The 23,197-nt window shown below is 50.6% G+C and overlaps 1 protein-coding gene across 1 annotated transcript in view; it reads right to left on the reverse strand.

Annotated features, from left to right (window-relative positions):
• E2F4 (E2F transcription factor 4) overlaps window positions 1-23,197 on the reverse strand; it is a 97,661-nt gene that overhangs the window by 50,279 nt on the left and 24,185 nt on the right. Inside the window, exons 3-4 of the mRNA XM_088448609.1 lie at window positions 16,539-16,701; window positions 3,978-4,020 (exon numbers count right to left, since the gene is read on the reverse strand). Of these exons, the coding sequence (XP_088304735.1) occupies window positions 3,978-4,020; window positions 16,539-16,701 (206 nt within the window). The remainder of the gene's footprint in view (window positions 1-3,977; window positions 4,021-16,538; window positions 16,702-23,197) is intronic.

A 23,197-nucleotide genomic window follows, 5' to 3' on the forward strand; every position in this document is an offset into this window, starting at 1 on the left:
TCGACCAGATGAGCTGTCTGAAGCCACCAAGCCAAAAGATAGCCGAACGTCCGGAGACAACACCAGCAACTGAGAGCGGATCCGGTGAGGTAACCCGTTCCATTCTGATAGAATCAGCCCCTGCAGGGGCCGGGAATGGAACTGGGCAAATTCCACCATGTCGAATGTCGACACCATGGACCCCAGAACTCTCATAGCCGAATGGACCGACAGGCGGCAACGGCTCAGGCAACTGCGTATCCGCAGCTGTAGGGAGGCGACCTTCTCTGGAGTCAGGAAGATCCTTTGCTGACGCGAATCCAGCAGGGCTCCCAAATGAACCATCCGCTGTGATGGAATCAGGGAGGACTTTTTCCAAATTATCAACCACCCGTGTGCTTGCAGGCAAGCGATCGTCAGGTGGAGATGTTGAAGCAGTACCTCCGGGGAGCTCGCCAGCAACAGGAGGTCGTCCAGGTACGGCAGCAGCCGTACATTCTGGTTCCGAAGATGTGCGGCCATGACCGCCATAATCTTCGTGAACACCCTCGGTGCCGTGGAGAGACCAAAGGGTAGCGCCCGGAATTGATAGTGGTGTTGAAGGATAGCGAACCTCAGATACCGCTGGTGTGAAGATGCTATCGGAACATGGAGGTAGGCGTCCTGGATGTCCAGGGACACCATGTAATCCCCCGGTTCCATCGCCAGAATGATGGAACGTAACGTTTCCATCCTGAACTTGGGAACTCTGAGGAATTTGTTCAGAGACTTCAAGTTGAGGATAGGGCGATGAGAACCATTGGGTTTCTGCACCAGAAACAGACGAATAATACCCCGTCCCTCGTTGTGATAGAGGAACGGGAACAATGACCCCTGCTTTCAGCAAGGACTCTATAGTCTCCTGAACCTGTAACGCCTTGGTCTTGTCCTGAGAAGGACTTGTGCAGAAAAACTGGTGGGGTGGTCTGTGCCGAAAAGACAGGGCGTACCCCTGGGAGACCACTTCTCGAACCCAGGCATCCGTGGTGGTATTGTGCCAGCACTGGGCAAATAGAAGAAGTCGGCCTCCCACTCTGAGGTCCCCCAGAGGGAGGCCCGTCCCATCAGGCCGCAGGTTTATCTTCCTGCTTGGAAGAAGGGCGCCGAGCACTCCAGGCTTGCTTCTTGGGTTTAGAGGCCGTCTTACTCGCAGACTGTCTCGGGAAGGACTGACCTTTCGCCTTACCCTGAACCCGAAAGGAACGAAAAGCCAAACTCCGAACCTTAGCAGGCAGTGCCGCCGAAGGGAGGAAGGCCGACTTGGATTTAGCCAGGGTGTCCACTATTTTGTCCAAGTCCGGACCAAATAGTAATTCCCCATTGAAAGGTAAGGCCTCCAGACCTTTCTTTGAATCAGAGTCCGCTCTCCAGGACCGCAACCATAAGGATCGGCGGGCAGACACCGCTGCAGCCGATACCCGCGAGGTCAGCAGACTAGCATCTAAAGAAGCTTCTCCAATGTAAGAAGCAGCGTCCCTCATTTGTCCCAACAACGCCCGCTGGACATCCGGAGCGTCGTCCGGGAAGGTATCTTCCAATGCATTGGCCCACCCCTCAAAGGCCTTGGCCACCCAGGAGATGGCCATGGACGGTCGGGCCACCGCCCCGGAGAGGGAGTAAATAGACTTTAAGCAAGTCTCAACTCTCCTGTCCGTGGGATCCTTCAGCGAGGATATCGACGGTAATGGTAAGGTGGCGCCCCGAGTTAAACGGGTGACATGGGAATCCACCACCGGTGGAGTTTCCCATTTTTTACAATGTGCCTCAGGGAAGGGGTAATTAGAAGCCAACCGCTTCTGAGGAAGGAATCTCTTACTGGGCGCCTGCCAAGCTACCGCCATATTATCCGTCAACTGATCCGACAGGGGAAACACCGCAGAAGCCACCTTAGTTTTTTTGAAACTAGGAAACTTCGACTTAGGAACCGGTGCCTCATCCTCTATAAGAAGAATAGCTCGCACCGCCCTAACTAGTGCTCGCACATTAATGGACGACTTGGTATCCATTTCCTGGACCGAGGCGTCCGAGTCAGTGTCATCAGGGACCTCCCCATCATCTGAGGAACCCTCTGAGTCCGATACCTGAGCAGCCCGTGTCATGAGTGGGCGTTTTGAAATCCTAGAAGGCATGTCAGTCTGCAACATTGACTGAAAAGCCGAGGAAGCGGCCGCCAAATTTTGCACGGAGTTGGAGAGCACATCCACCCAGGGTGGAGGAGTCACCATAGGGGCCTGAAAAGGTACCACAGGCTGCTGCGGCACAGGGGAAGCCTGTATATACATAGGCAACCCCGCATAGGGACCCACCGACTGAGACCCAGGAGGACTCCGCAATAACTGCGGGACACCCGGGGAATGGGGGATGGTCGGCTGGGGCAACGCCCTAGTAGGGAGAGCAGTCGGGACCGACAGACGGTCCGCAATAGACACCAGCACTTGAGAAAACATCGCCCACGGTGGTTCCTGCGCCAGAGAAGGTCTGGATGGGCCAGGAGCCACCTGGCATCGACTACACAGGCCATCCTGTGACAAATCCTCCCTATCTACTCCTGCAGAACAGCGTCCGCAGGAGGCCAACACCGGAGCCACTGAGCGCTCAACCTCCTCGTCTGACATGACAGAATATATTATATAGTCAAAAAATATATCTGGCAACAGGGCAGAAGAAAACGCACTCACCGGTGTGCTAAACAACAGCCCACAATACGGCACTGTGTAGCACACAACTGTATGTGACGGACCTCACAAATACGTGATCTATATAGGTGAGGTCAGTAGAAACACCCTTCCCCCGCACACCTGTAGGGCTTGTAGGAGAAGGAAAGGGATAGGTATAAGCTGACAGTAAGCGGAAAATAAGCACAGACAGGCAGCACTAGCAAAAGTCACATACCATGCAGGAAGATATACTCACTGCACCTTTACACTACAATCAACCTCCCAGATTCAGTGTCTGGGAGGGCTATAGTGCTTAATCAGGGGAGAGGTACACAGGGGGACCTGTCCACGTGCTCCCTGAAGATCTGCGCTGCCACTGTGAGAAAATGGCCGCTGGAGACCTCAGAGGAGGAGTGGCCCGAGTAATCTGCAGCTCAGCGACGCCAGACTCCGTGCTGAAAGGCGCGCTGAGCTGAGGGGAGGAGCCGCTAAACAGGGAAGGCTTCCTCCCCTGGCTAGCATATTAACCCCAGGGCTTGCCGGCATCCCGCTTGCCATATATACCTGGTGGTCTAGTGGTCCCACGGGTTATTCCTCCTCAGAGGGGGAGCCCGCCGCCACCGCTAGCGGCCCCCGGTCTGTCCCCTAGGACCGGGGGCAAAGGACTGCATTTGCAGGCAAAACCCGCGAGCCGCCGCTAATCGGCGACTCGCGGCTTACCTTGTCCCCGGCGACTCCGGCAGCAGTCCAGGGAGGGACCCAGAGTCCGGCTAGTACGGACTCTGGCCTCCCGCCGCGATCCCCAGTGCAGTACTGGCGTCGCGGCGCCAGCGGGGAAGGAGAGCGGCAGCGTGGGCGTCTGCATAGACAGCCCGTCGCTGCCACACTAGAGCCTCTGTTTTAAAATAAAAATCTAACAGGCTCTTTTTTTTTTTTTTTTTTAAATAAAAATAGAAAGCTTTTGGGGGCTGCTCCTGCAGCCCCCCTGCGCAGGTCACCCGACTCCGGCCGGGCACCAACTCAAACTGAGGTACTGTGGCCGGGGGCGGGGTATAGAGGAGGATGGACCCAAGTGCATCCTGGGAGCAGCTAAAGCTTTAACTGCGTGGTGCCCATGGATCCAGATCCAGCTATACCCCAAGGTCAACCCTGTGGACCCCCTATGGACCCTGAAGTAGAAAAGGTATATAAAGAAAACACATAATGTTCTTGTTCTCAGCCCCTAATAGTAAAGGATCCAGTAACAAAAGCAATATATGAAAACTGCAGGAAGAAAAACCTCTTATGTTCTCATCCACTAACCTCGGAAACAGCGACAGATGTCTTCATGAGTCAGATATGCTAGTGTGTTCACAGTCACAGAGAATAAGTGGCAGAAATAGATAATGATCGTGATATACAAGGCATGAAATATGACAGTTATACATGAATGCTGCTTACGCCATCATAGACATCACTGGTGCTCGGAGGCCAGAGGTCACAGCAAGTCTCCGGTTAGTAGAGACTGCGCATAGTACTGGCCTTTATAACCGAGAGGATGTAACTTCACTGCAGCCGTGGTAATGTCAGTAATAACAGTAATAACAGTACAAATAGGTATAAGCCATGTACAGTGCAGCCGTGGTAATGTGAGTAGTAATAACAGTATAAATAGGTGTAAGCCATGTACAGTGCAGCCGTGGTAATGTGAGTAGTAATAACAGTATACATAGGTATAAGCCATGTACAGTGCAGCCGTGGTAATGTGAGTAGTAATAACAGTATAAATAAGTATAAGCCATGTACAGTGCAGCCGTGGTAATGTGAGTAGTAATAACAGTATAAATAAGTATAAGCCATGTACAGTGCAGCCGTGGTAATGTGAGTAGTAATAACAGTATAAATAGGTGTAAGCTATGTACAGTGCAGCCGTGGTAATGTGAGTAGTAATAACAGTATAAATAGATATAAGCCATGTACAGTGCAGCCGTGGTAATGTGAGTAGTAATAACAGTCAGTATAAATAGGTGTAAGCCATGTACAGTGCAGCCGTGGTAATGTGAGTAGTAATAACAGTATAAATAGGTATAAGCCATGTACAGTGCAGCCGTGGTAATGTCAGTAATACCAGTATAAATAGGTGTAAGCCATGTACAGTGCAGCCGTGGTAATGTGAGTAGTAATAACAGTCAGTATAAATAGGTGTATGCCATGTACAGTGCAGCCGTGGTAATGTGAGTAGTAATAACAGTATAAATAGGTGTAAGCCATGTACAGTGCAGCCGTGGTAATAACAGTAATAACAGTATAAATAGGTGTAAGCCATGTACAGTGCAGCCGTGGTAATGTGAGTAGTAATAACAGTATAAATAGGTGTAAGCCATGTACAGTGCAGCCGTGGTAATGTGAGTAGTAATAACAGTATAAATAGGTATAAGCCATGTACAGTGCAGCCGTGGTAATAACAGTATAAATAGGTGTAAGCCATGTACAGTGCAGCCGTGGTAATGTGAGTAGTAATAACAGTATAAATAGGTGTAAGCCATGTACAGTGCAGCCGTGGTAATGTCAGTAATAACAGTATAAATAGGTATAAGCTATGTACAGTGCAGCCGTGGTAATGTGAGTAGTAATAACAGTATAAATAGGTATAAGCCATGTACAGTGCAGCCGTGGTAATGTGAGTAGTAATAACAGTATAAATAGGTATAAGCCATGTACAGTGCAGCCGTGGTAATGTGAGTAGTAATAACAGTATAAATAGGTATAAGCCATGTACAGTGCAGCCGTGGTAATGTCAGTAATAACAGTATAAATAAGTGTAAGCCATGTACAGTGCAGCCGTGGTAATGTGAGTAGTAATAACAGTAATAACAGTATAAATAGGTGTAAGCCATGTACAGTGCAGCCGTGGTAATGTCAGTAATAACAGTATAAATAAGTGTAAGCCATGTACAGTGCAGCCGTGGTAATGTGAGTAGTAATAACAGTATAAATAGGTGTAAGCCATGTACAGTGCAGCCGTGGTAATGTGAGTAGTAATAACAGTATAAATAGGTATAAGCCATGTACAGTGCAGCCGTGGTAATGTGAGTAGTAATAACAGTATAAATAGGTGTAAGCCATGTACAGTGCAGCCGTGGTAATGTGAGTAGTAATAACAGTATAAATAGGTGTAAGCCATGTACAGTGCAGCCGTGGTAATGTGAGTAGTAATAACAGTATAAATAGGTATAAGCCATGTACAGTGCAGCCGTGGTAATGTGAGTAGTAATAACAGTATAAATAGGTATAAGCCATGTACAGTGCAGCCGTGGTAATGTCAGTAATAATAACAGTATAAATAGGTGTAAGCCATGTACAGTGCAGCCGTGGTAATGTGAGTAGTAATAACAGTATAAATAGGTATAAGCCATGTACAGTGCAGCCGTGGTAATGTGAGTAGTAATAACAGTATAAATAGGTATAAGCCATGTACAGTGCAGCCGTGGTAATGTCAGTAATAATAACAGTATAAATAGGTATAAGCCATGTACAGTGCAGCCGTGGTAATGTCAGTAATAACAGTATAAATAGGTGTAAGCCATGTACAGTGCAGCCGTGGTAATGTGAGTAGTAATAACAGTATAAATAGGTGTAAGCCATGTACAGTGCAGCCGTGGTAATGTGAGTAGTAATAACAGTATAAATAGGTATAAGCCATGTACAGTGCAGCCGTGGTAATAACAGTAATAACAGTATAAATAGGTGTAAGCCATGTACAGTGCAGCCGTGGTAATGTCAGTAATAACAGTATAAATAAGTGTAAGCTATGTACAGTGCAGCCGTGGTAATGTGAGTAGTAATAACAGTATAAATAGGTGTAAGCCATGTACAGTGCAGCCGTGGTAATGTAAGTAGTAATAACAGTATAAATAGGTATAAGCCATGTACAGTGCAGCCGTGGTAATGTGAGTAATAATAACAGTATAAATAGGTATAAGCCATGTACAGTGCAGCCGTGGTAATGTCAGTAATAACAGTATAAATAGGTGTAAGCCATGTACAGTGCAGCCGTGGTAATGTCAGTAATAACAGTATAAATAGGTGTAAGCCATGTACAGTGCAGCCGTGGTAATGTGAGTAGTAATAACAGTATAAATAGGTATAAGCTATGTACAGTGCAGCCGTGGTAATGTGAGTAGTAATAACAGTATAAATAGGTATAAGCCATGTACAGTGCAGCCGTGGTAATGTCAGTAATACCAGTATAAATAGGTGTAAGCCATGTACAGTGCAGCCGTGGTAATGTGAGTAGTAATAACAGTATAAATAGGTGTAAGCCATGTACAGTGCAGCCGTGGTAATGTGAGTAGTAATAACAGTATAAATAGGTGTAAGCCATGTACAGTGCAGCCGTGGTAATGTGAGTAGTAATAACAGTATAAATAGGTATAAGCCATGTACAGTGCAGCCGTGGTAATGTGAGTAGTAATAACAGTATAAATAGGTATAAGCCATGTACAGTGCAGCCGTGGTAATGTCAGTAGTAATAACAGTATAAATAGGTGTAAGCTATGTACAGTGCAGCCGTGGTAATGTGAGTAGTAATAACAGTATAAATAGGTGTAAGCTATGTACAGTGCAGCCGTGGTAATGTGAGTAGTAATAACAGTATAAATAGGTGTAAGCCATGTACAGTGCAGCCGTGGTAATGTGAGTAGTAATAACAGTATAAATAGGTATAAGCCATGTACAGTGCAGCCGTGGTAATGTCAGTAATAACAGTATAAATAGGTGTAAGCTATGTACAGTGCAGCCGTGGTAATGTGAGTAGTAATAACAGTATAAATAGGTATAAGCCATGTACAGTGCAGCCGTGGTAATGTCAGTAATAACAGTATAAATAGGTGTAAGCTATGTACAGTGCAGCCGTGGTAATGTGAGTAGTAATAACAGTATAAATAGGTATAAGCCATGTACAGTGCAGCCGTGGTAATGCGAGTAGTAATAACAGTATAAATAGGTGTAAGCCATGTACAGTGCAGCCGTGGTAATGTGAGTAGTAATAACAGTATAAATAGGTGTAAGCCATGTACAGTGCAGCCGTGGTAATGTGAGTAGTAATAACAGTATAAATAGGTATAAGCCATGTACAGTGCAGCCGTGGTAATGTGAGTAGTAATAACAGTATAAATAGGTGTAAGCCATGTACAGTGCAGCCGTGGTAATGTGAGTAGTAATAACAGTATAAATAGGTATAAGCCATGTACAGTGCAGCCGTGGTAATGTGAGTAGTAATAACAGTATAAATAGGTATAAGCCATGTACAGTGCAGCCATGGTAATGTGAGTAGTAATAACAGTATAAATAGGTATAAGCCATGTACAGTGCAGCCGTGGTAATGTCAGTAATAACAGTATAAATAGGTGTAAGCTATGTACAGTGCAGCCGTGGTAATGTGAGTAGTAATAACAGTATAAATAGGTGTAAGCCATGTACAGTGCAGCCGTGGTAATGTGAGTAGTAATAACAGTATAAATAGGTATAAGCCATGTACAGTGCAGCCGTGGTAATGTCAGTAATAACAGTATAAATAGGTGTAAGCCATGTACAGTGCAGCCGTGGTAATGTGAGTAGTAATAACAGTATAAATAGGTGTAAGCCATGTACAGTGCAGCCGTGGTAATGTGAGTAGTAATAACAGTATAAATAGGTGTAAGCCATGTACAGTGCAGCCGTGGTAATGTGAGTAGTAATAACAGTATAAATAGGTATAAGCCATGTACAGTGCAGCCGTGGTAATGTGAGTAGTAATAACAGTATAAATAGGTGTAAGCTATGTACAGTGCAGCCGTGGTAATGTGAGTAGTAATAACAGTATAAATAGGTATAAGCCATGTACAGTGCAGCCGTGGTAATGTGAGTAGTAATAACAGTATAAATAGGTATAAGCCATGTACAGTGCAGCCGTGGTAATGTGAGTAGTAATAACAGTATAAATAGGTGTAAGCCATGTACAGTGCAGCCGTGGTAATGTGAGTAGTAATAACAGTATAAATAGGTGTAAGCCATGTACAGTGCAGCCGTGGTAATGTGAGTAGTAATAACAGTATAAATAGGTGTAAGCCATGTACAGTGCAGCCGTGGTAATGTGAGTAGTACTAACAGTCGGTATACATAGGTATAAGCCATGTACAGTGCAGCCGTGGTAATGTGAGTAGTAATAACAGTATAAATAAGTATAAGCCATGTACAGTGCAGCCGTGGTAATGTGAGTAGTAATAACAGTCAGTATAAATAGGTGTAAGCCATGTACAGTGCAGCCGTGGTAATGTGAGTAGCAATAACAGTATAAATAGGTGTAAGCCATGTACAGTGCAGCCGTGGTAATGTGAGTAGTAATAACAGTATAAAACAAGAGATATGGTAAGAACTTACCTTTGTTATCTCTGTTTCTACGAAGTCCATAGGGTCCACAGGGTGACCTTGGGGTATAGCTGGATCCTGGATCCTCGGGCACCACGGAGTTAAAGCTTTTAGCTGCTCCCAGGATGCACTTGGGTCCAACCTCCTCTATACCCCGCCCCCGAGCCAAAGGCACCTTAGTTGGTAAGCAGCCCAGGCCGGAGGAGGAGACGAAACAGAGAGAAGGAAGACTGGAACACACAAGAACCATACTCACAGAAATGGGAGACGGAAAACCGGTGACCAGTCACAGAGCCCATATGAAGCCAGGTGGACCCTATGGACTTCGTAGAAACAGAGATAACAAAGGTAAGTTCTTACCATATCTCTTGTTTTCTACTTCAGGGTCCATAGGAGTCCACAGGGTGACCTTGGGGATGTCCCAAAGCAGTCCAACTAAGGGCGGGGACGCTCCTGTGCTGATAGGAGAACCCGGCGCCCAAAGGATGCATCCAGAGAGGCCAAGGTGTCAAACGCATAGAACCTCAAAAAGGTCTGAATGGAAGACCAGGTGGCCGCCTTACAGAGCTGAACAGCAGAGGCGCCACGGCTAGCAGCCCAAGAAGGGCCCACGGACCGAGTGGAATGAGCCTTAACAGAGGCTGGAACAGGTAAACCCTCCTGCATATAAGCCTCAATAATAACAGAACGAAGCCAACGGGCTAGAGTCTGTTTGTTGGCAGGCCAACCCCTCCTGTGAAAACCAAAGAGGATAAACAAAGAATCCGACTTCCTCACAGAACTAGTCCGGTCCACATAAACCTGGAGTGCCCGGACAACGTCTAAGGAAGTCTCCCCAGCCGAAAGATCAGGTGACTGAAAGGCTGGTACAACAATTTCCTGATTAATGTGGAACCTGGAAACCACCTTAGGCAGGAAATCAGGACGAGTGCGAAGCACCGCTCTGTCCTGATGAAAAATCAGAAAAGGGGGACGACAAGAAAGCGCCCCCAAATCTGAAACCCTCCTGGCAGAAGCAATTGCCAAGAGGAAAACAGTTTTAAAAGTTAGCCACTTGAGCTCCACTGACTCCAAGGGCTCAAAAGGAGGACCCTGTAAGGCCCGAAGAACCACCGCCAAATCCCACGGGGCCACAGGTGGCACAAAGGGAGGCTGGATTCTCAAAACACCCTGGAAAAAGGTGTGTACGTCCGGCATAGCAGCGATCCTGCGCTGGAACCACACCGACAGACCAGACACGTGTACCTTCAGTGAAGAAAGACGTAATCCTAAGTCCAAACCGGACTGAAGGAAAGCCAGAATACGCGAAACTCGGAACACCTGGGGATCATAGTTTCTGGCCTCGCACCACTGAAAGTAAGTGTGCCACACTCTGTGATAGATCCTCGCGGAAGCAGGCTTGCGCGCCCTCAGCATGGTGGTAATAACGGAGCTAGAAAAGCCCCGAGACCTCAGGACGGCTGTCTCAAGAGCCACGCCGTCAAAGATAGTCGACCCAGATCCGGGTGAAGACAGGGCCCCTGAGACAACAGGTCCCGCCGTTGAGGTAGGAGGTACGGAGCGTCGATGGACAGGCTCCGCAGATCGGAGTACCACGGCCTTCTGGGCCACCAGGATCAGTGTGCCTCCGTCCTGCTTCAACTTGCGCAGGACCCGAGGCAGCAGAGATATCGGAGGGAACAAGTAAGCCAGTTGAAACAGCCATTTCACCGACAGCGCGTCTATCAGACTTGCGCCTGCGTCCCTTATCCTTGACCCGTACACAGGCAGCTTGTGATTGTGACGGGACGCCATCAGGTCCAGCTCTGGCAGCCCCCACTTGTCCACGAGTAGTTGGAATACCTCTGGATGAAGCGACCATTCCCCGGGATGCACATCGTAACGGCTGAGGAAGTCTGCCTCCCAATTGAGGACTCCTGGGATGAAAACTGCCGAGAGAGCTGGAAGATAGCGCTCCGCCCAAGCCAGGACGCGGGACACCTCCGACATCGCAGCTCGACTGAGAGTCCCTCCCTGGTGATTGATGTACGCCACCGTGGTGGCGTTGTCTGACTGCACCTGAACGGCCCTTCCGTGAAGAGCGGTGCCGGACGACTGCAGGGCTCTGTATACTGCCCGCAGTTCCAGGATGTTGATGGGAAGAATCGCTTCCTCCGCCGACCAACGACCCTGAAGTGACAAGGAGCCTGTCACCGCCCCCCAACCCCGGAGACTGGCATCTGTCGTGAGCAGAACCCATTCCGGGATCCAAAAGGGGCGCCCCTCCAGGAGATGCGCTGTCTGCAGCCACCAGGCTAGGGACAGACGCACCTCCGAGGACAACACCAGCATCTGAGAGCGGATCCTGTGTGGCAATCCGTTCCATTCTGAAAGAATCAGCCCCTGCAGGGGCCTGGAATGGAACTGGGCAAACTTCACCATGTCGAATGCCGACACCATGGACCCCAAAACTCTCATCGCTGAGTGCACCGACACTCTGCCACTGCTCAGACAACTGTGAATCCGCAGCTGTAAGGAGGAGACCTTCTCTGGAGTCAGAAAAATCCGTTGCTGACGAGAGTCCAGCAGGGCCCCCAAATGAACCATCCGTTGTGATGGGATGAGGGAGGATTTCTTCCAGTTGATCAACCAGCCGTGCGCCTGTAGACAAGCGACCGTCAGGTGGAGATGCTGGATCAGTACCTCCGGGGAGCTTGCCAGCAAGAGGAGGTCGTCTAGATACGGTAGCAACCGTATCCCCTGGCTCCGAAGGTGAGCCACCATGACCGCCATCACCTTGGTAAATACCCTTGGTGCCATGGAGAGACCAAAGGGTAGAGCCCTGAATTGGTAGTGGTTGTGGAGAATAGCAAACCGCAGAAACCGTTGGTGCGATGTTGCTATAGGCACATGGAGGTAGGCGTCCTGGATATCCAGGGAGACCATATAATCCCCCGGTTCCATCGCCAGTATGATGGAACGCAAAGTTTCCATCCTGAATTTGGGAACCCTGAGAAACCTGTTCAGGGACTTCAAATTGAGGATGGGGCGATGAGAGCCATTGGGTTTCTGCACCAGAAACAGCGTAGAGTAATACCCCATCCCACGTTGAGACTGTGGTACGGGTATAATGACCCCCGCCGTCAGCAAGGCCTCTATGGCTTCCTGAACCTGCAAGGCCTTGGTTTTGTCCTGAGAAGGACTTGTGCAAAAAAACTGGCAAGGCGGCCTGTGCCGAAAAGACAGGGCGTACCCCTGGGAGACCACTTCTCGCACCCAGGCATCCGTGGTGGTATTGTGCCAGCACTGGGCGAATTGAAGAAGTCGGCCTCCCACTCTGGGGTCCCCCAGAGGGAGGCCCGTCCCATCACGCAGAAGGCTTATCTTCTGGCTTGGAAGAAGGGCGCCTAGCACTCCAGGCTTGCTTCTTTGGCTTTGAGGCGGTCTTGGGTGCGGACTGCCTCGGGAAGGACTGACCCTTTGCCTTGCCCTGAACCCGAAAGGAACGAAACGCCGAGCTCCGGACCTTAGCAGGTGTAGTAGCTGAAGGGAGGAAGGCTGACTTGGATTTTGCCAGGGTATCTACTATTTTGTCCAGGTCCGGACCAAATAGTAATTCCCCATTAAAAGGTAAGGCCTCCAAGCCTTTCTTTGAATACGCGTCTGCTCTCCAAGACCGCAACCACAAGGATCTACGAGCAGACACTGCTGCCGCCGAAACCCTAGAGGTCAACAGGCTAGCATCCAAAGATGCTTCTCCAATGTAGGAGGCGGCATCTCTCATCTGTCCTAACAACGCCCCCTGGACGTCCGGAGATTCATCCGTAAACGTGTCCTCCAAGGCGTTGGCCCACCCCTCAATGGCCTTGGCCACCCAGGAGATGGCCATGGACGGCCGGGCTACAGCCCCTGAGAGAGAATAAATAGACTTTAGACAAGTCTCCACCTTCCTGTCCGTAGGATCCTTCAGCGAGGATATAGACGGCAATGGCAAAGTAGCACTCCTGATGAGGCGTGTTACATGGGAATCGGCTGCAGGCGGAGTTTCCCATTTCTTACAATGCGCTTCCAGGAATGGATAATTGGACGCCAAGCGTTTCTGTGGCAGGAAACGCTTACTGGGCGTCTGCCAGGCCACCGCCATGTGATCAGTCAACTGATCAGACAAGGGGAACGCTGTAGAAGTAACCTTAGCTTTTTTAAAACTAGGATACCTTGACTTGGGTGCGGGTGCCTCATCCTCAATCAGAAGAATAGCCTGCACCGCCTTAACCAGAGCCCGCACATTGATAGAAGACTTAGTGTCTACCTCCTGGACTGAGGCATCTGAGGCTGAGTCATCCTGTACCTCACCATCATCCGAGAACCCCTCAGAATCCGAAAGATGCGCAGCCTGTGCCATGACTGAGCGTTTAGACGCCCTGGAGGGCACGTCACTGCGCAACATCGACTGAAAAGCCGAAGATGCTGCCGCCAAATCTTGGACAGTGTGGGAAAGCGCATCCACCCAGGGTGGAGGAGCTGTCACAGGAGCCTGAAACGGCACCACAGCCGGCTGTGCCACAGGGGTGGACTGAATATACATTGGCAACCCCGCATAGGGACCAACAGGCTGAGACCCCGGGGGAGTCTGCAATAATTGTGGGAATTGTGGGACACCCGGGGAATGGGGGATGGCAGGCTGGGGCAACGCCCTAGTAGGGGCGGCAGTCGGGACCGACAGACGGTCCGCGATGGACACCAGCACCTGGGAAAACATCGCCCATGGTGGCTCCTGCGAAATGGGAGGTTTAGACGTACCAGGGACCGCCTGGCACCGTCCGCACAGGCCGTCCTGTGACAAATCCTCCCTATCCACTCCTGCAGAACAGCGCCTGCAGGAGAACAATGCTGGAGCCCCGGAGTGCTCAATCTCCTCCTCAGACATGACTTAGGAAGAAAACGTGCGCACTCACCAGTGTGCTGAACAACAGCCCACAATATGGCACCGTGTAGCACACAACTGTATGTGACGGAGCTCACAAATACGTGATCTATATAGGTGAGGTCAGTAGAAACACCCTTCCCCCGCACACCTGTAGGGCTTGTAGGAGAAGGAAAGGGATAGGTACAGGCTGACAGTAAGTAGAAAAAAGACACAGACAGGCAGCACTAGCAAAAGTCACATACCATGCAGGAAGATATACTCACTGCACCTTTCCACTACAATCAACCTCCCAGATTCAGTGTCTGGGAGGGCTATAGCGCTGTGTACACTGTCCTTCTGCAGGGGAGAGGTACACAGGGGGACCGGTCCGCGTGCTCCCTGAGAGTATCCACGCTGCCACAGAGAAAATGGCCGCTGGAGACCTCAGAGGAGGAGTGGCCGAGTATCTGCAGCTCAGCGACGCCAGACTCCGAGCTGAAAGGCGCGCTGAGCTGAGGGGAGGAGCCGCTAGACAGGGAAGGCTTCCTCCCCTGGCTAGCATATTAACCCCCGGGTTGCCGGCATCCCGCTTGCCGCGATATTAACCCTGGTGGTCTAGTGGTCTGGCGGGGTATGCCTCCGCTGGAGGGGGGGCCCGCCGCCACCGCTAGCGCCCCCGGTCTGTCCCCTAGACCGGGGGCATGGGACTGCATTTGAAAGGAACCCGCGCTCCGCCGCTAATCAGCGGTGCGCGGCTTACCTGATCTCCCCGGAGTCTTCCGGCAGCAGTCCCGGGAGAAACCAGAGTCCGGCTAGTACAGACTCTGGCTTCCCCCGCCGCGATCCCCAGTTCAGTGCTGGCGTCGCGGCGCCAGCAGGGAGAAGGAGCGGCAGCGTGGGCGTCTGTACAGACAGCCCAGCGCTGCTGCTCTAGAGAAAAAACTTATAGTAAAAAATAAATAAATTTAACTAAGTTAAATAAAAAATTAAAAGCTTTAGGGGGCTGCTCCTGCAGCCCACCCCGCAGGGTGACCCGACTCCGGCCGGGCACCATCTAAAACTGAGGTGCCTGTGGCTCGGGGGCGGGGTATAGGGGAGGTTGGACCCAAGTGCATCCTGGGAGCAGCTAAAAGCTTTAACTCCGTGGTGCCCGAGGATCCAGGATCCAGCTATACCCCAAGGTCACCCTGTGGACCCCTATGGACCCTGAAGTAGAAATAGGTATAAGCCATGTACAGTGCAGCCGTGGTAATGTCAGTAATAACAGTATAAATAGGTGTAAGCCATGTACAGTGCAGCCGTGGTAATGTGAGTAGTAATAACAGTATAAATAGGTGTAAGCCATGTACAGTGCAGCCGTGGTAATGTGAGTAGTAATAACAGTATAAATAGGTATAAGCCATGTACAGTACAGCCGTGGTAATGTGAGTAATAACAGTATAAATAGGTATAAGCTATGTACAGTGCAGCCGTGGTAATGTGAGTAGTAATAACAGTATAAATAGGTGTAAGCCATGTACAGTGCAGCCGTGGTAATGTGAGTAGTAATAACAGTATAAATAGGTATAAGCCATGTACAGTGCAGCCGTGGTAATGTGAGTAATAATAGTATAAATAGGTGTAAGCCATGTACAGTGCAGCCGTGGTAATGTGAGTAGTAATAACAGTATAAATAAGTATAAGCCATGTACAGTGCAGCCGTGGTAATGTGAGTAGTAATAACAGTATAAATAGGTGTAAGCCATGTACAGTGCAGCCGTGGTAATGTGAGTAGTAATAACAGTATAAATAGGTGTAAGCCATGTACAGTGCAGCCGTGGTAATGTGAGTAGTAATAACAGTATAAATAGGTGTAAGCCATGTACAGTGCAGCCGTGGTAATGTGAGTAATAATAGTATAAATAAGTATAAGCCATGTACAGTGCAGCCGTGGTAATGTGAGTAGTAATAACAGTCGGTATAAATAGGTGTAAGCCATGTACAGTGCAGCCGTGGTAATGTGAGTAGTAATAACAGTATAAATAGGTATAAGCTATGTACAGTGCACAGGCGGTGTCCTGCTGGCACTTGGCCATGAACCCTGGATTTAGCAGATTATTACCAATCTGTTGCTATCTTATGAGAGAGAACCCTTCTGGCACGAAGCAAAGCTCTTACTTATCCCCCTTTCAGATTACAAACACCAGGTCACACCCGAGAATTTGAACACAGGCCCAACCTGGACGCAGCCTGGGTCAGACCCTTTCAGGCAAACGGCTTATTCCCGTGTCGGCCACATCACTGCACACGGGTGAGATCATCTCCAAGTGCCGACTCTTCCTATGCTGTAAACCAACGGGGTACGGGTTGGATGACCAGGGTTACCCATTTACACTACACCGTGACCCTAGTAGATTCTGGGTTGTACTGACCGACCCTTTCAGACTGAGCAATAACTCAGCATTTTGCGGCTATTACTGAGCCAGTACCCTGTACAATATGGAAGCTTAGACCCTGGTATAATCAGTAGGAGCTGGTACGTGGAGGTTGCAGGGCATATCCTGTACATGACCAGGGGGGTGCACACTGCCGAGTCATAAATAGAAAGGATATCCCGTGTTCTGCACATCGTCCGTCACATTTTTGATGCTCTGCTGCACCCAGACACGCTGCTGGTCAAGTTCATTTTCCCGTTGTTCCAGGTCTGCCAGCTCAGCTTTCAGATCAATGAGTTTGTCAGCAATCTCACGGGTGTTACAACCGGGACCAACTCCTCTGCAAGTACAGGCTACAAGTCAGGTACAGCGGCATTACACACACCAGCAACAGACGTCTTATGGATAAAATGAGTTATGGTAAGAACTTACCTTTGTTAGCGCTCTTTCTTCGAGTCCATAGGGTCCACAGGGAGACCTTGGGGTGTAGGTGATGGCTTATACATCAGGGCACCACGCAGTTAAACTTTTGCTCCCAGGATGCACCGGGCCACTCTCCCTATACCCCACCACCGAGCCAGAGGCATCTCAGTTCGTAATAAGCCAAAAAGGCCGTAGGAGGAAAAAAGAGAGAAGGAAGTCTGGAACACACAAGTATCACATTCTCACATAGGAGACAGAAAACCGGTGACCAGAATGAAGCCCATCTGAAGCCAGGTGCGTCAAGGTCGGTGCCCCGTGGACCCTATGGACTTCGAAGTAAGTGTTAACAAAAGGTAAGTTCTTACCGTAACTCATTTTCTTCTTAAGGGTCCATAGGCTCCACAGGGAGACCTTGGGGATGTCCCAAAGCAGTCCTTTTAAGGGTGGGGGCACTCTTGCGCTGAGAGGAGTATCTAGCGCCCAAAGGAGGTATCAAAGGCATAAAACCTTAGAAAGGTATGGACAGAAGACCACGTGGCCGCCTTACAAAGCTGAACAGCCGAGACGTCACGGCGAGCTGCCCACGATTGACCCACAGACCGAATAGAATGAGCAGTTACAGAAGGCGGAACAGGAAGGCCCTCCTGAGTGTAAAGCTGGCCATACACAGGACAATGTTTAACACGATTTTGGCAGTTTCTACAGGTTGGACAGACCAATCGTTTGCAAATAGTTGTATTTTGAGTCTTCTGCGACCCCGGTGCGCATCCCCGCCGTCTAGTTGGATCGCAGATCAGATGGTTTTGCAGAGAGATCTCAACTGATCGTGTACGATGTGATACACTTCTATGCATCTCATCTTATGATCAATCGTACACCGTGTGACCACACTTATCCCGTCATCGTACACCGTGTGACCACACTTATCCCGTCATCGTACACCGTGTGACCACACTTATCCCGTCATCGTACACCGTGTGACCACACTTATCCCGTCATCGTACACCGTGTGACCACACTTATCCCGTCATCGTACACCGTGTGACCACACTTATCCCGTCATCGTACACCGTGTGACCACACTTATCCCGTCATCGTACACCGTGTGACCACACTTATCCCGTCATCGTACACCGTGTGACCACACTTATCCCGTCATCGTACACCACGTGACCACACTTATCCCGTCATCGTACACCACGTGACCACACTTATCCCGTCATCGTACACCACGTGACCACACTTATCCCATCATCGTACACCATTTCACCACATCTTATGAAGAATTTCAAGGGAAATCGTACAACTGATCTTACCAACTTTGAATCTCACAGTGTATGGGGGCCTTTAGCCTCAGAGATCGTCATACGAATCCATCTAGCCAATGTCTGTTTACTGGCTGGCCATCCCTTCTTCTGAAAACCGTAGAGGACAAATGAGGAGTCAGATTTTCGAAAAATATGAGATATGGTAAGAACTTACCCTTGTTATCTCTATTTCTACGAAGTCCATAGGGTTCCACAGGATACCTTGGGGTATAGGTGTGACGTCAGTCGCTGGGCACCAAAGAGTTAAGCTTTCAGCCTCCCAGGATGCACTAGGTCCCCCTCCTATACCCCGCCCCCGGGCCAAGGCACCTCAGTTAGTTACCAAGCCATAGGCCGGAGGAGGAGAAGGAAGAGAGAGAACAAAGATCTGGACACATACAAGAATCACATTCTCACCAGAGGGAGACGGAAAACCGGTGACCAGAGCAAAGCCCATCTGCAGCACAGGTGCGACAGGGCGGGAGTCCTGTGGAACCCTATGGACTTCGTAGAAATAGAGATAACAAGGGTAAGTTCTTACCATATCTCATATTTTCTACTTCAGGGTCCATAGGGTATCCACAGGATACCTTGGGGATGTCCCAAAGCAGTATCCTTTAAGGGTGGGGACGCTCCTGTGCAGAAAGGAGAATCCGCCGCCCGAAGGAAGCATCCTGAGAGGCGAAGGTGTCAAACCTGTAATACCTCACGAAGGTATGGACAGAAGACCACGTAGCAGCCTTACAGATCTGAACTGCCGAGGCACCACGTCGAGCTGCCCACGAAGGACCCACAGACCTAGTGGAATGAGCCTTCAGAGAAGGAGGGACCGGTAGGCCTTCATGAAGATAAGCTTCAGAAATAGCCATACGGATCCAGGCTGCCAAAGTTTGCTTTGAAGCAGGCCAACCCTTTTTACAGAAGCCATAGAGGACAACAAAGCGTCCGACTTCCTAAACAAAGAAGTGCGGTCAACATAAGTCCTTAAGGCCCGCACAACATCCAAAGAGGCCTCACCCACGGAAAGACCCGGTGAGTTAAAGGCCGGAACAACTATTTCCTCGTTAACATGAAACTGGGAAACAACTTTGGGAAGAAACTCGGGCCGAGTGCGGAGCACTGCCCTGTTCCCATGAAAAACCAAGAAAGGGGGTCTACAAGAAAGAGCCCCTAACTCAGAAACACGTCTGGCTGAAGCAACGGCCAGAAGGAAAACAGTCTTAGCTGTTAGCCATTTAATATCCACTGAACCCAGTGGTTCAAACGGCGGTCCTTGGAGAGCCCTCAGGACCACAGCCAAATCCCAAGGCGCCACAGGTGGAACAAAGGGCGGCTGAATACGGAGAACACCTTGCATAAAGGTGCGCACATCCGGGATTGTAGCAATCCTACGGTGAAACCAGACAGATAGGGCCGAAACCTGTACCTTCAAAGAAGCAAGGCGAAGCCCATGATCTAGTCCCGCTTGCAGGAAGGCGAGAATCCGAGACAGACGAAACTCCCGCGGTGCATAACCTCTCGGTCGACACCACTGGAAGAACGTATGCCACACGCGATGGTATATCCTCGCGGAAGACGGTTTCCGAGCTCGTAACATGGTACGCACCACAGAGCTGGAAAACCCCCAGGACCTCAGCATGGCCGTCTCAACAGCCACGCCGCCAAAGACAGCCGAGTCAGGTCCGGGTGAAGACAAGGACCCTGAGACAGAAGGTCCGGTCGTAGCGGCAACCGCAGAGGACTGTCCACGGACAGACCCTGAAGGTCTGAGAACCAGTGCCTTCTGGGCCACACGGGAGCTATCAACAGGAGCGTCCCTCCTTCCTGTTTGAATTTCCGGATTACCCGTGGAAGAAGGGAGACCGGAGGGAACAGGTATGCGAACCTGAACGTCCACCGGACGGACAGAGCATCCACCAGAGACGCCCCTTCGTCTCTTGTGCGAGACCCGTACACCGGCAACTTGTTGTTGTGCCGGGACGCCATGAGGTCGATTTCTGGAAGACCCCACCTGTCCACCAGTAGTTGAAAAACGTCCGGGTGCAGGGACCATTCCCCTGGATGAACGTCCTGGCGACTTAGAAAGTCCGCCTCCCAATTTAGCACTCCCGGGATGAAGACCGCTGATATGGCCGGAAGATTGCGCTCCGCCCAAACCAGGATCCGAGAGACCTCTACGAGAGCCGCCCGACTGCGAGTTCCTCCTTGCCTGTTTATGTAGGCCACAGTGGTAGCATTGTCCGACTGGACCTGCACCGGGTGACCCTGGAGAAACCGCTGTGCCTGCAGGAGAGCATTGAAGACCGCACGGAGTTCCAAGATATTTATTGGAAGCTCCGCTTCTGTCGGTGTCCACCTGCCCTGGAACAAGTGTGGACCCGAAACTGCTCCCCAGCCCCGAAGACTGGCGTCCGTTGTCAACAGGACCCAATTTGGAACCCAGAACGGACGTCCCTTGTTGAGGTGGGTCGTCTTTAACCACCACGCAAGGGACAGGCGAACCTCCGGGGTGAGCACAATCGTCTGGAACTTCAGAGACTGAGGCAGCCCGTTCCACTTGGACAGGATCAGGTGCTGCAGAGGTCTGGAGTGAAACTGGGCGTATTCCACCATGTCGAACACCGACACCATGGAGCCCAGTAACCTCATCGCCGAGTGTAAGGACACCCGGCGGCTGTGCAGACAACTGCGCACCCTTGACTGTAAAGCAGAGATCTTGTCCTCCGTCACGAAGATCCTTTGCTGTCCCGAGTCCAATAAGGCTCCAAGATGCAGAATCCTCCGAGACGGGATTAGAGTGGACTTCTGCCAGTTGATTAGCCAGCCGTGCCGTTGCAGCAGTGCAATGGTCAGGTCCAAGTGGTGTAACAGGAGCTCTGGAGATCCTGCCACCAATAACAGGTCGTCCAAGTACGGCAACATGCGGACTCCTTGCAGCCGCAGAGAAGCCGCCATGACCGCCATAGCGTCCTGTATGTCCAATGACACCATGTAGTCCCCAGGTTCCAGCGCCAGAATGATGGACCGTAGGGTCTCCATCCGAAACTTCGGGACCCGCAAAGACTTGTTGAGTGCTTTGAGGTTGAGAATCGGACGATATGACCCATTGGGTTTCTGTACCAAAAATAGATTTGAATAGAAACCCTGGCCCCTCTGGGAGAATGGAACAGGCACTACAACTCCAGCCTGGAGCATAGTGTGCAATACCTTCCGCAGCTCCGTAGCCTTGTTCCGGTCTGATGGTAGACCCGTGGTGAAGAATCGAGCCGGGGGTCTGTGCCGGAAGGAGAGGGCGTACCCGTGAGAGACCACCTCCAGAACCCAAGTGTCTGTCGTAATGAACGACCAACACCGGGAGAACTGCAGCAGGCGGCCTCCCACCCTGGGATCCCCCAAGGGGAGACCCGGACCGTCAGGCCGCAGGCTTGTCATCTGGCTTGGGGGCCGGACGTCTGGTACTCCATGCCTGTTTCCGGGGCTTGACCGATTTCTTAGGGCCAGCCTGTCGAGGAAACGACTGTGGTTTGGGCCTGCCCTGGGCCCTAGATGACCGAAAGGACGATGGTCCAGAACCAGAAGGAGCAGCGGCCGACGGGAGACAAGCAGATTTGGCTGCCGCCAGCGTGGCCACAATCTTATCCAGATCCGGACCGAAGAGAACTTCTCCGGTAAACGGCAACGCTTCCAGACCTTTCTTGGATCTGCGTCCGCCTTCCAGGATCGCAGTCACAAGGTGCGACGAGCAGCTACCGCTGCTGAAGAAATTCTAGACACCAGAGTACTAATGTCTAGAGCCGCCTCGTTGATGTAGGTGGCCGAATCACGGAGATTGCCAATCAACTCCGCCTGTTCGGCCGGACAGTCGGATTCAAAAGCAGCCTCTAATGAATCCGCCCAGCGCTCCATCGCTCTGGCAACCCAGCAAATGGCCATAGCCGGCCGTGCTGCCCCCCCTGCAAGGGAATAAGCGGACTTCAGGCAGATTTCTACCTTGCGGTCCGTAGCATCCTTAAGGGAGGACATGGATGGCATCGGCAATGTGGCACTACGGACAAAACGGGTCACGTGAGAATCCACCTGTGGAGGGGATTCACACTTAGCAAAATAATTATCCGCGAACGGATAAGCCACCGCCAGGCGTCTCTGCGGCTGGTATCTTTTGCCAGGTTGTTTCCACGCCTCCTCTAAATGGTCCACCAACTGACCCGAAAGAGGAAAGACTGTGGCATCGCCCTTCACATCTTTGAAAAAGGCATACTTAGATTTAGCCGCTGGGGGAACTTCGTCCTCAATCACCAAGGCTGTGCGGACCGCCCGAATAAGTCCAGGAATATATACTTTGGACTTAGCATCAGCGTCCTTAGTATGGAAAGGTTCCTGATCGTAAGGATCCAGAATCTCCCCATCATCAGACATCCCTTCGTCATCCTCCTAAGGAGCGGACAGAGACGCCACCGGCCTTTTATGAGGCCGCATCACAGACTCCCCTTGCAACACATCCGACAAGTGCTGTACAGAACTCGTCAGGGAGTTAACCCACGCTGGCTCCTGAGAACCCGGGAGCGGGGAAATAGGGAGACTGTGGGGTACCACCAATTGTCGTGGGAACCCCTGCATGGGTGACGACACCACAGACTGCTGGGACAAACCCATCGGAGTAAACGCGGGCTGCGGAGCTAACTGGCCCACTAAAGCTGTTAACGCCTGAGCGAAACAAGCCCAGGGCGGCTCCTGTACCGGTGCTGTAACCGTAATAGGCCGCGCCATGGACAAACACTGCCGGCAAAGGCCCTCCGCGCTACCCTCCCCCTCCGCTAACGGTACTTTGCAAGTGGTACACTGTAGCCGGAGGGGAAAATCACTTTCAGACATGATGGCACCACGTATGTGACCTCTCTCACCAATTAAGTATTAAATAGGCGAGAGACCACCCTGCAGCACCGCACCGCAAGGGCTTTAGCAGAAAGAACAGGGACAGTAATAAAGCTGACAGTTTAGAGAAGAAAAGTTACAGGCAGCGCTAGCACAGTCACATACAATGCAGAGAAATAACAATTCCTGCACTAACAGCGCTGATCACTCAACTACACAGACACAGGGCCTGGT

The sequence above is a fragment of the Taudactylus pleione genome, unplaced genomic scaffold, assembly GCF_031769625.1.
Source record: "Taudactylus pleione unplaced genomic scaffold, aTauple2 ptg000461l, whole genome shotgun sequence".
NCBI classification, from domain to species: domain Eukaryota; kingdom Metazoa; phylum Chordata; class Amphibia; order Anura; family Myobatrachidae; genus Taudactylus; species Taudactylus pleione.